The 18,894-nt window shown below is 45.3% G+C and overlaps 1 protein-coding gene across 2 annotated transcripts in view; it reads right to left on the reverse strand.

The window, feature by feature from the left end:
• MRE11 (MRE11 homolog, double strand break repair nuclease) overlaps positions 1 to 18,894 on the reverse strand; it is a 605,744-nt gene that overhangs the window by 154,629 nt on the left and 432,221 nt on the right. Inside the window, exon 20 of one of the 2 annotated variants that reach the window (XM_063951453.1) lies at positions 3,540 to 5,237. The exons of the other annotated variant lie outside the window; for it this stretch is intronic. Within the exon in view, the coding sequence (XP_063807523.1) occupies positions 5,184 to 5,237 (54 nt within the window). The 3' untranslated portion in view covers positions 3,540 to 5,183. Of the gene's footprint in view, positions 1 to 3,539; positions 5,238 to 18,894 lie in introns of those variants that run through there. 2 annotated transcript variants of the gene reach the window in all.

Below are 18,894 nucleotides of genomic sequence, written 5' to 3' on the forward strand. Positions count from 1 at the left end.
CACGTGCACATTCTCTCCCGTGCGTGCGCATATTCGCAGTTGCGTGACGGCGCCTCCACGGTCATGCGCTCGAGCGCGTGGTATGTGCATTTACGGTAGAGTTTGTGTGCGTCTGGCGGGCGACTCGATTGTCACATAATTAATCCAAATAGTGTATTTTGTAGGTTATGGTCTCCTTAATAATATCTGTAAGTATGTTTAGTGTAACTGGTTCATGAACAAAGGAATTCCTCTCTGCATGATACGAAGGGTCAGACAGGGTCTGAACAGTGGTGTTTAGTACCTAACCGAAGAGTATTTTATTAGTAACATTCCGGCGTTGGTTTGAAAGAGATTAATCGCTCCTGCTTATAGTTATGTTTAAAAGAAGTTTATGGACTTTAAAAGTATTTGCTGTTTTACTACACATGTGGTGTGAGTCCTGAGATTCCCTCCCACCTGAGCAGTCTGGAATAGTCACAGCCCACCTGTTCAAACAAACCTATGACCTTTTGTTATAATGTGAAGACAGATTCCTGTGTCCAATGAACAATGAGATTGCAGGCCCCTTTGTAGTGTACTGTATGCAGTGTATATAAGGCAGCCAGTTTGGGCCAGCTTAGTCTACTCTCCACAAAAGGTTTTCATCACTGACTAACTATGGAGCTGGTGACCAGGACTGCGCAGCGATCATTCCCCAGTGTGTAAGTTTTTCTCTGTAACCAACTTGTTCTCTGTTTGTATTTGCCATACTCTCTCTCTCTGTTATTGTTAAACTGTTGTATATTGTATATGTGTAGTTATTAGTGATGAGCGAGGTTCGGTTTTACTCGGTTTTACTCGGTTTTACTCGGTTCTCAAAACGGCATCTTATTGGCTATCCAAAACACGTGACATCCGTGAGCCAATAAGATGCCGTTTTGAGAACCGAGTAAAACCGAGTAAAACCGAATCCGCTCATCACTAGTAGTTATCATGTTTAGATATTGATGTTAGTCTGTAGTGTATAAGATGTTAACTGTATTTTCCCTTTTTACATAACTAAATCTCGTTAGTAAAGGTTTTGGAACCTTAGCAAGGTATTGTGTGTTTATTACATTACTGAGGGTATTCGGAGCGTCTCAATCGCTCAAGCGGCTTTTATATAATAGAAGTTAATTAGCATTGCATTGTGTTCACATTACAAAACCAAGGTTTACAGTATAGGCTCAGCCTTTCATTGTGTTGCATAAAAGGTTTACTGTGTGTCATTCTGTGAGCGGCTGCGCCGCTCGTGTTCCTCTTGTGGGCACAGCGTCCGCTACGCTAGTAGCGTAGCATTACGGTACTCGGACCGCCTATAGCATGCTCGATACCAAGCGTAAGCCATGAGCGAACGTGCCGCTCGTGCGTCTCGACCACGGCCTAGCGTCTGTTACGCTAAGTGCGTACCATTACGGCACCTCGTGCGCCTATTGCGTATGTTGTCTTTAATAAGTATATAGCTTAAGTTCAAGATAAATAATCAGCTCTATCAGCAACATAAAACCTTTATCCACCCACCTCTTCAGATATATAATGCAGCAATTCTCCCAAAGCAGCTGCTTCCAGGGGATTGACCATAAAAAGTTGTTAAATAAGTAGACCTATGTATGAGACCTTCCGAGACCAAAACCATAGGATTTATAGGTTGTAGATGGCATGAATTTCTGTGGTGGTGATGATAGTGGCCAGAAGAAACCACAAAAATAGCCAGGAGATAGAAAGATTCTGGAGCCATCCACAGTGGCAGGGCCAACAGCATCACAAGACGGCTAGGTGGCCCGTAGACTAGTCTTCAAGGAATATTATAGCAAACCTACTGTAGATGGACTATTCTTATGGGAGAACTTGTTCCGTTCCCCTTTAGTAACGGCTACTTACAGTAGTTCTCTTGGTGTACAGTAGAGTAGTGAGACCACAGTACAGGTGTTCTGTCTCCTATTGTATGGGTAGCTATTTTACACTATGTCTTTCGTAGGACATGTCCAACCAAATCTGTTTAAAACGTTTGAAACTTTTCTAGATTTTAAACATTTTGTTATTTGGGATACCTAGTTGATTTATTGCAGTTTTAGGCAGACCACGTTCAATCCAGTCCATTAACAGTGTCTTTCTGGCTTTTTCCCACTGTTATACCACACTGAGCAGGTCACCAGTGTTCCAACTCCACTCGCTAAATGCTTATTGCCAAATCGGCAACACTTAGCAACAGGGTGGACAAGACTTAGTAAGTAAGGGCTGTATGCTAAATAACTTTACTGCCTGCAAAATGGCAATCGATATCTGGAATAATTCAATTAGAAAACAGTATCAACAACAAGCCTGGGAAATGTAGTAATAAAAGGTTTTGTGAACATTCTTTTTTTTTCTTTTGTATTATTTAGGTGAATGTATGACTTGCTATGATCCACTATTTGGGAAGAAATGTCTTTAAAGTTATCAGTGAATAATCTGCACCCCAATGGCAGTTCTTGAAAGAAATTAAACATATTGGGGTACCTGTATATACTTTATAGGCTGTATGAAGGACACTTTGGGAGGTGGTCTACAATAAATCTACCTGAAAAGATTAGAGAATGATTATAAAATCATTTACAGTAAACAAGTTATGTACAAACCATAAAAAAGGATATGTAACGGATATGTTTACAGGTTAAACACTGCTGAATGGAATACACTGCAACATGGTATATAGCCTCTATCAGACATTTGAACAATCAGATTGTCCGCTTTGTAATTAGTGTTTGATAATATAGAGAGTACATCATTTAAAACTTAAAATAGTTTTTTTTATTGTTTCCACAATGTAATGGTGTTTTTACATCATCCATGTGTACTTGTATAGTTCCTGCCCTATGCTAGATGCAAAAGATACGCCTGGAAACAGGTGTATTTGCGCTTACGCCCAACATAGCTGCAGTTGTGCTGACGCCCCCTCACTGATCTGGACCTACGTGAGAGCGTCTCTTACAACCTACAGTAGTTACAGCTAAGCTTAGGTTCTTCAGGCATAAGTCGCTGTGTACGGGTCTGCGCACGCTTAGTTTTGGCTTACACGCAGTGTGAGACATGCACTCCGCAAACACGCACACGTTCAAGTCTGCACTAACCTATTAGTACAGGTCCCAGGAGAGATTTCCATTCAGTTGCAGGTGATATATTAATAAAATTCAGTAATAATATAGCAGTACCACAAGAAGGCAATCTGTAGGGGGAGCACATACACAGGCCGGCGGGGGAGCACGCATGCAGGATGTAGCGGGGGGGGGGGCACACAGACAAGCCTCATGGGGGAACACACATACAGGATGTAGGGGGAGCACACAGATAGGCTCCACGGGGGTGCACGCATGCAGGATGTAGGGGGAGAGCACCGGCAGGCCCTGCAGGTTTATCACGCAGGCAGGTCGCAGGGGCAGTACGCAGCCATCCTGCAGGGGGAGCAGCAGGCAGGCCATCAGCTGAGCACCAGGCCTGTAATATGAAACATCCACTACAATTTATATTTTCCGAACAAAGAAAATACAACTAATGCGGGATGTGTGAAACAAACTTTTATTATGAAAAATGCATTAAACCTACAACAATATGGAAGCAAATCACCCCTCCGATACCTTATAATTTAAATAAAGCCTCTAATTCTCAGAAAAAGTCCTGCAGCGTACAGAGCAGCAGTTGGTCAAAATAAAGACTGATTACAAGACAATGGAACACCAATGAAAAACACATAACTGCATTTATATAACCTATTCAATGAACCAGAGTGAGTCACACACAATTATTGAACATTTCAAAGGGCTGAGCTGTGGAGATAATACACTGTATGTTTGCTTAGCAATTATTTTGGAAATAATTCTATTGAACTTGCATAGTTTGTCTAGAAAAAGCATCCAATTTTGCGGCATTCAATGGATGGCATATTCTCACATGAATATTCTGTACCAGTGTATGTTGAGAATTAAATAATGCCTGTGTAAAGGGCTGTCACATACATACATTACTGGCGGCCATTTTGTGAGCCAATATCCCAGAGGCTCCTCTTGCTAGGCTGAAACCTCATGAATATTTGTTCAGCTCACAAAATGGCCGCTTCCATGTGTTTACATTCCCTGTACAATGGCTGCTTGGTAAAAAGAAAAGGAGATATAACTTATTTATGATGACTGCCTCAGTACCCTGTTGCAGCTGTCACGTGTAATGTAACGGGGTGGACCTGTCGCACAATGTTTTGCAGACCACATGTGACAATGGTGATAAAAGGTGTAAAGTGGCATTTACACCAAATATTGCTTATTCTAAAAGCATCTATGTTTTATTAAAGACTATTATTATTATTATTATTATTATTATTATATATTTGTAGCATTCTTGAGACTCAATAAAATAATAATAATAAAAAAACAAATAACAGATTAAACCAGTATTACGAGCATCTGAGTTATAATAGGTACACCTTCTGCACCACAGCAATATGCAGCCGGTTGAACAACCCCCCTTCCCCCCCCTCCCCTTCCAAGGCCTTTTGCTGGATGCGCAATTTTTCATGTGATACATTTGGAATGAAGGCGCAGGTGGTAGCAAACACGTCTTTACTACCAGCTGCGCCAAAAACCACAGATGGTTCCACCATTACAAAGTACAGTAGGTGGTGTTTGCCCACTGCATGAGGGGGTGCTAGACACGGGCACCACAGGCGTAAATGCACCTTGGCCAATCCTGTAGTTCCACCATAACTGGAGAGCAAATTGCCCAACTCAGGTTACTATAAGGCACAATAAGTGTCTGTCACATCTGTGATCGCAACGGCAACCTAAGCACAAATAATGACGATTTACCTTTGAATGATATATTTCCTAATCTATGATGCATTCCAGAACGGATCGGTATGATTTAATATCACGAAAAAATAATAATAATAATAAAATCATTGTAAATTGCTACGGCTAGGGGTTGACATGCGTGACTGAGTCGCAAGTGAAAGATCAATACCTATCGAGCGGACATTTATTATTTCTGTTCGCTGGTACAGTAGACGCTCTCCTGGTAATAGTTCATTCTGAAGTAAAGGCACAGACAACGCCTAACAAGAAGAATACACGGAGAGTAGGGCATCACTCTTACTCCATGTTCTTGCTATAAGGTAACTGTGACAACGCCGTGACAGTCTTGAGAGCGAATAAGATCTATCGGCGGTTTCTTCTGGACGGTGCAGTGCTCTTAAAAGGGTCGAAGTCATCCTGGATTGAAGAAACATTTTTTTCTTATTAAGGTGAAGGTTCTCACTTGTTTCAAAATTACATATTTACAACAATTAAATACAGGAATATTACATCATCATATGCATAAGTGTGTATGTATAACAAAATAACGTGTCACAGCACCTCTTCCATAAAGTAAAATATAACTTCTAGTTCTTATATGTATAATGAACATTTAAGAAATGTCCTTTAGAACATGCATTCCCCTCCCCACTTCCCGTCTCTGTGCAGGGGGTGCTTCTTCCCTGAATCCCTGTCTCATGAAAGGGGGAACCCATGAAAGCACTTAAAGAAGCCCATATTCAGAGCTCAGCAGCTCCATGTTTTCTGTCACGCATAGCGCATAGCATACTGTTTGTGTTCTGTCACACCTACCACGTATGTGTTCCGTCACACCTGGCACCTATGTGTTCCATCACGCCTGCCGCCTATGTGTTCTGTCATGTCTGCACCTATGTTTTCTGTCATGCCCAGCACCTATGTGTTCTGTCAAACCTGGTTCCAACGTGTTCTATCACACCTAGTGCCAATGTTTTCAGTCACAACTAGCTCCAACGTGTTCTTTCATGCCTAGCGCCTAAGTGTTCTGTCACGCCTAGCGCCTAAGTGTTCTGTCACGCCTAGCTCCAATGTGTTCTGTCACACCTTGCACTATGTGTTCTGTCACACCTAGTGCCTACATGTTCTGTCACAACTATCGCCTACGTGTTCTGTCACAACTAGCTCCTACGTGTTCTATCACAACTAGCTCCTACGTGTTCTGTCACACCCAGCGCCTCACCACTTAATTACGCAACTCTGTAATATCACTAATAAATGTATCAGATTAGCAGTTGCATTACATTGCCGAAATGGGATGGGACCATGAAATGGCAGCGTCTGCACAGGAAGATCCAGGGTGCCATTCTGGTGAAGGACAAAGTGGCTCCTATGGCGGAACCTATAAAATGCAGTTACATGAGGGGTGGCGGTTTGCTTCATTTTTCTTCAAAGAGGAAATGACCTTAAAATCACTCTTTTTTTTTTAAATATAAATTTATACACTACATACTTACCTTCAATGTAAACTACTGTGGCCGTCGCTCTGTTTATAAAATGTTCTATCTGTTTAACCGTAGATGTTTTCATTACAGTTTTAATTCCTAACAGTGACTGTGAAATCTTGCAGCTTGGTACAAGAACGTGCTGACCCCAATTTCCAGGCTGTTAATTATATATTTACTGTTCTAAATTTCCAGTCTGCTTACACACTCCTATAATCAACAGCAACATATTAACATTTCTTCCTTATAATTGATTTATATAGCACTTATACAGAGACTATTTAGTCATCCACATCCGTCCCATGGGAGGGCACAACCTAAATTCCCCGTCTCTATCGTTTTTTGTCAGCAGCCAATTAACCTACAAGTACATACTTCCCAACTTATGCGGGATCCGGGGCGGGATCTGGTGTGCCGAGACGCAGTCACAGCCGAAAAGGGGGTGGGGTCTCGGGTGAAGGGTATCGCGTCACAACCCCCCGTTTTCTCTTACGTCCTAGAGGATGCTGGGGTCCATTTTAGTACCATGGGGTATAGATGGTTCTGCAGGAGCCTTCGGCACTTTAAGACTTTTCAGCAGTGTGAACTGGCTCCTCCCTCTATGCCCCTCCTCCAGACCTCAGTTTAGAAAATGTGCCCAGGAGACTGGATGCACACTAGTGGAGCTCTACAGAGCTTTGATGGAAAAATACTTTCTTAGGTTTTTTTATTTCACAGGGAAGCTGCTGGCAACAGCTTCCCTGCTCCGTGGGACTTTGGGGGGGAAGTAGGAACCAACTTCTCAATTAGTTAATGGTTCTGCTTCCGCTGACAGGACACCATTAGCTCCTGAAGGGTACTGAACACAGCCCAAGCCTGGCCAGCGTTCACTCCCACAGCACTGCCGCCACCCCCTAACAGAGCCAGAAGTTAGAAGGCTGGTGAGTATATTACCGGGGTCCTGCAGAGAGGGGATCCTCCGGTCATCGTTGGCGGCATACAGGTACACGCGAGCGGCGGGACGCTGCGCACCATGTCTCTCAGAACAAGGGTGCAGAGCGTGGGGGGGGGGGGGGGCGCGCTCTGATGGCATGTTTTAAAACCTTACTCTCACTGGCAAAAAGGGTACACACATGTACAGCCGCTGATGTGCCATCCCCAGCCAGTATAAATATTACATTGCTGAGGCTGAATCGCGCCACTACAGGGGGGCAGGGCTTCTCCTCAGACTTGCCAGAACACTCACTGGGCGCCATTTTCTCCTGCAGAAACGCCAGTGTGAAGCTCCTGAACGCTGTTTCTACTCATGACAACGCTGATACAAGTACCGGGTGTTATAGAAGGGGCAGAGAGTGTTCATTATAATTAGGTCTGTGGGCCTATTATTGGTATATGCGCTGTAAGTGGGTAATATTTCCACAATTCACACATAAGGCGCAGTGTGTGGACTGGAAAATCCCTCTGTGTCTCTCTGACAGACTTTGGAGTGGGTCTGTCCCCAATAGCTCCCCTGTGTGATAGGGGTGTGTGTGTGTGTGTGTGTGTGTGTGTGTGTGTGTGTGTGTGTGTGTGTGTGTACACACAAGTGTGTAACATGTCAGACATTGGGGAGGGTTCTTCCCAGGAAGAACCCATTTTAGATGCACAAGAGGGTAATGTGGTGGCCCTTCCCTCTCAGAAGGAGCCGGAGTGGGTGAGAATGTTGCAAAAGAATATGTCAATGCTTGCAAAGAAATTCTCTGAGTCTGAACAACAGACTAAATATTGGAGGCAGCCTGTGGAGGATGCACTGTTTACTGACCCCTCCATATCATCCACTCGGGTCCCATCTAGTTCCCAGAAAAGGTCTCTGGCCCAGATAATGCAAGGGGACACAGACACAGATTCCAACTCTGACCTCGACACTGGGGATTTGAGAGGGGTAGACCCCAAATTAGCCAAAAGCATTCAATGTATGATAGTTACTATAAAGGAAGTGTTGGAGTTTCCTGAAACAACACTGGTCCCAGAGGAAAAGGATTATTTTAAATCAAATAAAAAGCAGGTTGTAACTTTTCCTCCTTCAAAGGATTTGAATGCGTTCTTTGAAGAATCCTGGGCTAACCCTGAAAAGAAATGTACCCTTCCCAGAAGGATACGTGTAGCGTACCCTTTCCCTGAGGAAGACAGGCACAAATGGGAGACACCCCCAATGATAGACAGCCGAGAAACTGAGGTGTCTAAGAAAATTGTTTTGCCTGCCCCTGGTTCAGCCTCTTTAAAAGATCCAGCGGACCATAAATTAGAAACAACCCTGAAATCCATATATACGGCTAATGGAACGGTGCTCAGGCCCACCATTGCTTGTGCGTGGGTGGGTAATGCTGTGGAAAAATGGTCTGACAACTTGCTTGTTAACATAGACACAGTTGACAGGGATGAAATAGTCCTAACTCTCGGCCATATCAAAGATGCTGCAGGTTACTTAGTTGAAGCTATGAAGGATATTGGGTTGCTGAGTTCAAGATCCTCCGCTATGGCAATTTCAGCCCGCAGGGCGCTGTGGATCCGCCAATGGAATGCTGATGGGGAATCAAAAAGGAATATTGAGGCGCTCCCTTACAATGGAGAAGCCCTCTTTGGAGACAAGCTGGATGCCATGATTTCAACAACTACATCAGGCAAGTCAGCATTTCTGCCTTCCGCAGCTGCTCCACCTAGGAAAGGATATCATTCTCATACGATGTAGTCCTTTTGGTCCAACAAGTCCAAAAAGGCAAAGGGTACCTCCTTCTCCGCAAGAAGAGGGCGAGGAAGAGGTAAGAAATCTACAACACCATCAGGCTCGCAGGAGCAGAAGTCAACAGCTACTTCTGCTAAAACCTCAGCATGACGATGGGGCCCTGGATTCACTCAGATCTAGATCCTTGGGTATTACAGATAGTATCCCAAGGGTACAAATTGGAATTTCTGAGACCTTCCCCCATGCCGATTTTTCAAATCAGCCTTACCAGTTTCTGTTCAGGACAGAACAAAGGTGCTGAACGCAATACAGAAATTATGTTAAGACAACATAATTTCCTTAGTTCCTGTGTCACAACAGAAAAAAGGTTTTTATGCAAGCCTGTTTGTAGTGCCGAAACCGAATGGCTCGGTTAGACCGATTTTAAACCTAAAGACTCTGAACCTCTATTTGAAAAGGTTCAAATTCAAGATGGAATCCCTGAGAGTGGTGATCTCCAGCTTGGAGGATAAGAGACTCTGGTGTCAATGGACATCAAAGATGCTTATTTACATGTTCCCATCTACCCTCCGCATCAGGCAATACCTGAGGTTTGCGGTGCAGGACTGCCAAACATTGCCTTTCGGGCTGTCCACGGCTCCGAGAATATTCACCAAGGTGATGGCGGAGATGATGGTTCTTCTTCGCAAGAAAGGAGTCAACGTAATCCCATACTTGGACGATTTCCTCATAAAAGCGAGATCCAGGGAGAAACAAGTGCAGAACATTGCACTTTCCCTGACGGTGCTTCAAAAGCACGGTTGGATCATAAACCTTCCAAAATCACAATTGGAACCCACAATGAGGTTATCATTTCTGGGAATGATATTGGACACGGAAGCACAGAAAGTATTCCTACCGGTGGAACAGGCACTGGAGATCCAGAAGATGGTCAAACAAGTTTTGAAACCAGCACGCGTATCGATTCATCAGTGCATCCGCCTGCTGGGGAAGATGGTAGCGGCCTACGAGGCTCTACAATTTGGCCGATTTCACGCCAGGGTGTTCCAATGAGACCTACTGGACAAGTGGTCAGGATCACATCTACACATGCACCGGAGGATAATCCTGTCGGCAAAAGCCAGAATTTCACTCTTGTGGTGGCTTCAAAGTTCTCAAATCCTGGAGGGACACAGGTTCGGGATTCAGACTTGGATCCTGGTGACCACAGATGCAAGTCTCCGAGGTTGGGAAGCAGTCACGCAAGGGGAAAGCTTCCAAGGAAGATGGTCAAGTCAAGAAGTACTCCTTCACATAAACATTCTGGAATTGAGAGCTGTGTACTACAGCCTTCATCAAGCGGCACACCTTCTTCAAGGTCGTCCCATACAGATCCAGTCAGACAATGTAACGGCAGTAGCTTACATAAACCGTCAGGGTGGAACAAAAAGCAGAGCGGCAATGGCAGAGGTGACAAAAATTCTCCTCTGGGCAGAAAGACATGCAAAAGCTCTGTCGGCAATTTTCATTCTGGGGGTGGACAACTGGGAAGCAGACTTCCTCAGCAGACACAATCTCCATCCAGGAGAATGGGGCCTCCACCCAGAAGTCTTTGCAGAGGTAGTGGGACGTTGGGGCGTTCTTCAAGTAGATATGATGGCATCATGTCTCAACAAGAAGCTTCAGAAATATTGTTCCAGGTCGAGAGACCCACAAGCAATAGCAGTAGATGCACTGGTGACCCAGTGGGTCTTTCAGTCGGTGTATCTGTTCCCCCCACTTCCACTAATACCAAAAGTTATCAAAATCATCAGACGAACAAGGGTTCGAGCAATTCTCATTGCTCCAGACTGGCCAAGGAGGGCTTGGTATACAGATCTTCAGGAGTTACTACTGGAAGATCCTCTGCCTCTTCCTCTTCGCGAGGACCTGCTTCAGCAGGGTCCGTTAGTTTATCAAGACTTACCGCGGCTACGTTTGACGGCATGGCTGTTGAACGCCAGATCCTAGCCCGTAAGGGTATTCCCAATTAAGTAATTCCCACTCTTATTCTGGCCAGGAAAGGGGTAACGTCTAAACATTACCATCGTATTTGGAGAAAATATGTATCTTGGTGTGAATCCAAGAAGTCTCCTGCGGTGGAGTTTCAATTAGGACATCTTCTCCTATTTCTACAGGCAGGTGTGGATGCTGGCTTGAGATTAGGGTCTATCAAGGTACAAATTTCGGCCTTGTCCATTTTCTTTCAGAAACAGTTGGCTTCCCTTCCTGAGGTCCAGACGTTCGTGAAAGGGGTTCTGCGCATCCAACCTCCCTTTGTGCCTCCTGCGGGGCTATGGGATCTTAATGTGGTGTTGCAGTTCCTTAAATCGGACTGGTTTGAGCCTCTGCAAGAGGTGGAGTTGAAGTTTCTCACTTGGAAAGGCGTCATGCTGTTGGCCTTGGCCTCAGGCAGACGAGTGTCTGAATTAGGGGCTCTGTCACACAAGAGTCCTTATTTGATTTTTCATGAAGATAGAGCTGAACTGCGGACGCGTCAGCATTTTCTTCCAAAGATTGTGTCTTCTTTCCATATTAACCAACCTGTGGTGGTGCCAGTGGTTTCTGACACCTCAGCCGTTTCAAAGTCCTTGGATGTCGTCAGAGCGTTGAGGATTTATGTTGCAAGAACGAATCTTTGTTTGTCCTCTATGACCCCAACAAGATTGGGGGTCCTGCTTCTAAGCAGACTATTGCGCGCTGGATCAGAGGTACCATTCAGCACGCTTATTCCACGGCAGGATTGCCGTTACCGAGTTCGGTAAAGGCCCACTCTACAAGGAAAGTGGGTTCCTCCTGGGCGGCTGCCCAGGGTGTCTCGGCGTTGCATATTTGCCGAGCAGCTACTTGGTCAGGGGCAAACACGTTTGCTAGGTTTTACACGTTTGACACCTTGGCTGCTGACGACCTTCGGGTTGGTCAGTCAGTTCTGTCAGGAACATTAGCAATATCCCGCCCGTACTGGGAGCTTTGGTACATCCCCATGGTACTAAAATGGACCCCAGCATCCTCTAGGACGTAAGAGAAAATAGGATTTTAATTACCTACCGGTAAATCCTTTTCTCGTAGTCCGTAGAGGATGCTGGGCGCCCGCCCAGTGCTTATTTTTCCTGCAGAATTACGTTTTGTCTTTTATACAGGTTCTCATGTGTTAAGATGTTCACAGTTGTTGCTGTTGTGTTATGCATGCACGTTAGCATGGGTTATGTTGAAGGCCATGTTAGGCGGCATGTTGTGTAAGGTGTGAGCTGGTGTGAATCTCGCCACTAGTTTAATATAAATTCTTCTCTCGAAGTTGTCAGTCTCCTCGGGCACAGTTCCTATACTGAGGTCTGGAGGAGGGGCATAGAGGGAGGAGCCAGTTCACACTGTTGGAAAGTCTTAAAGTGCCGAAGGCTCCTTTGGAACCGTCTATACCCCATGGTACTAAAATGGACCCCAGCATCCTCTACGGACTACGAGAAAAGGATTTATCAGTAGGTAATTAAAAACCTATTTTTGTCCTTTTGGGGGCGTGCCGCGCTCCCCACGCATGTGCACGGCATCTATTTAGAGATCACCGGCTGCATTGCAGAGCAAGAGTGATCACTGGCTCTCCCAATCCGCCCCGCCCACAGGACACTGTGGCCCACGGGTGGGACAGCGGGACAGTGTCTGAATAGCGGGACTGTACCGCTGGAATTGAGACAGTTGGGAGCCATGCAAATATGTGATTAGACTGTGGGAGGAAATAGGAGCAGCCAGAGGAAACAAATACACACATGTAGAACATACAAACTCCACACCAATATGGTCCTGGGGGAAAGTAAGAGATTTTGGGGTCTATTTACTAAACCGTGGACAGGGATTAAGTACCAGCCAGTGAGCTCCTAACTGCCATGTCACAGGCTGTGTGTTGAAAAATGTCAGTTAGGAGCTGATTGGCTGTTACTTTATCTCCGTCCACTTTATCTCCATCCAAGGCTTAGTAAATAGAGCCCTAAGTGAAAGTGTATTTTTTAAAGTGGCAATCATTCAACCTGATTTTGATATGTAAATGATTGCCACTTTAAAAAAAAACAGGAGAACTCTCACAAAATCTTTCACCTGATTCACATACCCTATTACATTCCTCCCCTGGCTGGAAATAAACGTTGGTTCACAGCGCTGTAGGACAGCAATGCTGACCACTGTGTCACGACGTTGCCCACAGTAATCCTTAGTAATAGAGACAAAGAGCTGTATTTTTGTCAATATCGGCCAACTGAGAGGCATCAGGGAGTGCTACAGGAGATACCAGGGTGTGTTTTTCGGCAAAAGCTATGGAACACTAAGTAAATGTAGTTTGGACTCCCCTGGTGAGGGGCTGTGTAGTACCCCATGACTGTGTATTAGGGAGGTCAGTGGGTTTAGTCTAGACAGCGGTCACTCCACGCACATTGGAAGCTGGCATCTTTTTAGGAAGAACCCATGTTCTTGAGTGTCAGATACCTTGTCATCGGCTCCTATTTGTATGATTACGTGTGTCCCTGACTCGGTGATGCCACGAATTGCTAGTGAAGGGATATATTATGATGAACTCTAGTCCACAACATCTCTGCTTTCGGCAAGTGCAAGGAAGTGCTGCACATTAAAAGCAAAGAAACTGGAGTCATAATTTATGATGTTATAATGAGCTTCTCTCTCGCCTTAGGCCTTATCCTCTATCTTTCTATAGATAAGATATATACGAGTAGGCATTAACAAGATAGATGCATAGCACAAAAGGTTCCAGCTGTGGAGGTGAATGCAGAAAACACAGCCTGAAAAATGACCAATGTAACTACAGCAATATTTACTCAGCATTTCTTAAAGTGGCTTTACATGCCGTGGCTGTAACCCTGAGAATGCAACATACAGTATATATTCGCTTTGCATGGTTTGTCCTGCAGAATGGATGTGGCCCCGAAGCCCTGCAGAATGGATGTGGCCCCAAGGCCCTGAAAAATGGATGTGGCCCCAAAGTATCACCTGACAAGTATTATTCCATGTTATATGAAATCATCTCATTCCATATTACGCCGGCCTTGCTAGCTTTCTCTAGACATGCTTAGAATTTGAATTCCTTTGAACATTTGCATTTTATCATCACCGTCAGAGGTATGACAATAACATTTGTTTTAGGAAAGTGGGCAGCCATCAGCCGCGGGTACTGGTTATCAACATAGTGAAGTAGGCTGTGGAATGCCTTACCCCGGGCGGTGTATGGATTTCATAAGCGATTTGTGCCTTCTTACAGGAAATGTTAAATGTACTGATAATAACTAAGGAAGCATAACACTGTGACTTATCCAGGGATATGAAAATGGCCGCTGGTTCCTTCAGAAATGCATTTTGCCTAAATCAACCTGGTTTCAGGATCAGCCTCACTAGCAGAGCCGGATTAAGGGGGGTGTCCTGGGGGTAAGTACCCCCGGGCCCCCCAATCTAAAAGGGCCCCCCGCCACCTGACGCAGATCGGATCTCTCTTCAATCTGATCTGCGGTGCTGCGCTCACGAGTCCCGGCTCCCCGGCCCCTCTGCCCTGTCCTTCCTCCTCCTTCAGTGCAGCATGTGGCATGCTAATGACTGAGCAGCAGGCTTGCTGAGCAGGACAGCAATTGGACAGCTGAGCCGTCGCTCAGCAGCCCGGATTAAGAGTGCTCTAAGAGCTGTAGTCAAGGCAGCGGAGCGACGGCTCAGCTGTCCAATTGCTGTCCTGCTCAGCAAGCCTGCGGCTCAGTCATTAGCACACCGCAGGCTGCACTGAAGAAGGAGGAGGGATTCAGAGCATGCGTGGAGCTGTGACCGAGTTTGCTTCCTTGGAGGAGAGACCGAGAGAAGCCAGCTCTCGGTCTCCAGCTGTACAGCACTGCATAACCAAAAATGTAAGGCTGGCTATATTTTTATTTATTTTATTCTTGGTACAAGGTTGAGTCTCCCTTATCCAAAATGCTTGGGACCAGAGGTATTTTGGATATCGGATTTTTCCGTATTTTGGAATAATTGCATACCATAATGAGATATCATGGCAATGGGACCTAAATCTAAGCACAGAATGCATTTATGTTTCATATACACCTTATACACACAGCCTGAAGGTCATTTAATACAGTATTTTTAATAACTTTGTGCATTAAACAAAGTTTGTGTACATTGAGCCATCAGAAAACAAAAGTTTCACTATCTCACTCTCGCTCAAAAAAGTCTGTATTTCGGAATATTCCGTATTTCGGATATTTGGATATGGGATACTCAACCTGTAATATGATATAGATATATATATATATATATATATATATATATATATATATATATATATATATGAATAGGATAGCCCGGCACTCAATGAGAGACATGGATAGCTTGCTGAGGTGCCCTCCTAGAACTGATGCAGGTTCATATGTAGATATCGGATTATTATTATTGGGGTCCCCAATAAAGGACGAATGTTTTAATCTATGCTAACAGACTGCAGAGTGTCGCCTTTATCCGATATCTATATACATATATATATATATATATATATATATATATATATATATATATAGTAGATATTCATTCTATACCGGACTGGAGATTGCTGCATCGATCTTTCTATGGTGGAGGTCGCCATACCCAGAGCCGGATTAAGGGGGGACACTGGGGGTATATACTTCTGGGCAATTTTAGACCTTAGGGCCCCCATGTCTTAAATACCCCGGGCCCCCCATAGCCTTAATCCAGCTCTGCTCACTAGCTGTACGTAACCATAGAAGATACAGATGCTATTAGCATAAAACTGACAAGTCAACTCTTATTTCTGAAAATGCGGTTTTCTTTCTTAGTTATCAATATTTGCTTACAGTATCTACCACCAATCTATTATGCAGCGCTTTAAAGGGGGTGTTTAATCATTGACACAAGTCCTTGCTGCAGCAGAGCTCACAGTCTAAATTACCTATCACACGCGCTAACATTTACCCAGTGGTGCAAGTAGTAAAAATGTCTTAAAGGTACTGTGTGCACGCGCCAAAAAATGGGTGTGGCCAAATGCCATATGGGGCGTGGCCAATGAAAATGGGGGCATGATACACATATGGGGGGCCAGAAACACAAATGCCCCCAATAGTGCCAAACACACAAATGCCCCCACTGTGCCAGATACACAAATGCCCCCACTGTGCCAGATACACAAAAGCCCCCACTGTGCCAGATGTACACTGCCCCCACTGTGCCAGATGTACATTGCCCCCACTGTGCCAGATATACATTGCCCCCACTGTGCCAGATTGCCCCCACTAACCGCTGCCTGTTCACCGCTGCCGGTTATGCTGCTGTGTGAGGGGAGGAGAGCGCAGTGCGCGCCTCTCCTGACCCTCAATACTCATGAAGTCCAGTGAGGTCTCTGGTGGCGGGTATCTCAAATGAGGCGAGGTTCATTAGCCAATCAGAGCTCGCGGACCAGCAGCCAATGAAGAGCTGCGGCTCCCGGTCCGCGGGCTCTGACTGGCTAGCAAACCGGTGCCTTATTGAGATCACACCCCGCCGCCGCAGCCACCGGAGCGGAGACCGACATCACAGAGAATTGAGGGGAGGGAGAGGTGCTGCGCTCTCCTCCCCTCACACAGACGCCAGCAGGATGCAGGTATGGTGGATGGCCTGGCGGTATGGCGAACCAGCTGGAAATTTCTTACCGGTACTCCGTACCGCCATACTTGCAGCACTGCATTTACCTACTAATAAGTTTATGTTCTGTTTGGGGGAAGCTATGAAAACACATGGCCTGATTCATCTTTGTACTGTAAGTAAAGCAAAAAAAAGCAAGTAACTATGGGGTATATGCAATTGCGGTCGAATTCCCGAAAATGTAGAAAAACAGGACATTTTCGCCAAAAAAAAAATAAAAAAAAATCGACAATGCAATTCAGTACTTTTCGTCAAAAAAACGGCCATTCCAAATTCGACTTTTTGAAATTCGACATTAGTCAAATTCGACATTTCTGCAATGGTACAAATGCGGCATTTCGACAAAAGTATATTCAATTGAAGATTGTAAATTCGACAACAGTGCTTTTAGACAGTAAATTCGTCATTTTCAATCCGCCACACTTTGCTGGCGGAATCTAATAAAAAATTTTAAAAACATGTTTTTTTTTATTGGTAATAGCATATCTATTTATATTAGAAGGGATTAGGTACTTGGTTTGTCTATTTAGGAGGCACAAGTATTATTTATATATTTTTAAAAATATATATATATTTTTTTTTTTAATGGAATGGGGTAAAAATCAGAAAAAAAAATGCGTGGGGTCCCCCCTCCTAAGCATAACCAGCCTCGGGCTCTTTGAGCCGGTCCTGGTTGCCAAAATACAGGGGAAAAAATTACAGGGGATCCCCCGTATTTTAACAACCAGCACCGGGCTCTGCGCCTGGTCCTGGTGCAAAAAATACGGGGGACAAAAAGAGTAGGGGTCCCCCGTATTTTTTGTACCAGCACCGGGCTCCACTAGCTGGACAGATAATGCCACAGCCGGGGGACACTTTTATACCGCTCCCTGCGGCCGTGGCATTAAATACCCAACTAGTCACCTCTGGCCGGGGTACCCTGGAGGAGTGGGGACCCCTTAAATCAAGGGGTCCCCCCCCAGCCACCCAAGGGCCAGGGGTGAAGCCCGAGGCTGTCCCCCCCATCCATGGGCTGCGGATGGGAGGCTGATAGCCTTGTTGAAAATTTAAGAATATTGTTTTTTGCAGAAGAACTACAAGTCCCAGCAAGCCTCCCCCGCAAGCCGGTACTTGGAGAACCACAAGTACCAGCATGCAGGGGGGACGGGCCCGCTGGTACCTGTAGTAGTTCTGCAAAAAAAATACCCAAATAAAAACAGGACACAGACACCGTGAAAGTATAACTTTATTACATACATGCCGACACACATACTTACCTATGTTGATACGCCGACTCTGGCCACGTCTCCAATGTCGACGTCCGGGGTACCTGAAAAAAAAATTATACTCACCTGATCCAGTGTCCGGTTCTTTTATTGTAATCCACGTACTTGGCAAAACAAAAAAACGCATTTACCCGAACCAGACGGACTGAAAGGGGTCCCATGTTTACACATGGGACCCCTTTCCCCGAATGCAGAGACCCCCCGTGACTCCTGTCACAGAAGGTCCCTTCAGCCAATCAGGAAGCGCCACTTCGTGGCACTCTCCTGATTGGCTTTGCGCGTCTGAGCTGGCAGACAGCGCATCGCACAGCTCCCTCCATTAGTTTCAATGGTGGGAACTTTGCGGTCAGCGTTGGGGTTACCCGGTGACCTCACCGCTGACCGCAAAGTTCCCTCCATTGAAGATAATGGAGGGGGCTGTGCGATGCGCGTCTGACAGCTCCGACGCGCATACAGCCAATCAGGAGAGTGCCACGACGTGGCGCTTCCTGATTGGCTGAAGGGACCTTCTGTGACAGCAGTCACGGGGGGTCTCTGCATTCGGGGAAAGGGGTCCCATGTGTAAACATGAGACCCCTTTCAGTCCGTCTGGTTCGGGTAAATGCGTTTTTTTGTTTTGCCAAGTACGTGGATTACAATAAAAGAACCGGACACTGGATCAGGCGAGTATAATTTTATTTTCAGGTACCCCGGATTCGTCGACATTGGAGACGTGGCAGTCGGTGTGTCAACATAGGTAAGTATGCATGTGTCGCCATTTTTTGAAATAAAGTTGTATTTTCACGGTGTGCGTGTCCTGTTTTTATTTGGGTATTTTTTTTGCAGAAGAACTACAGGTACCAGCGGGCCTGTTTCCCCCCCGCATGCTGGTACTTGTGGTTCTCCAAGTACCAGCTTGCGGTGGAGGCTTGCTGGGACTTGTAGTTCTTCTGCAAAAAACAATA

The sequence above is a fragment of the Pseudophryne corroboree genome, chromosome 2 (genome assembly GCF_028390025.1).
Source record: "Pseudophryne corroboree isolate aPseCor3 chromosome 2, aPseCor3.hap2, whole genome shotgun sequence".
Lineage (NCBI taxonomy): Eukaryota > Metazoa > Chordata > Amphibia > Anura > Myobatrachidae > Pseudophryne > Pseudophryne corroboree.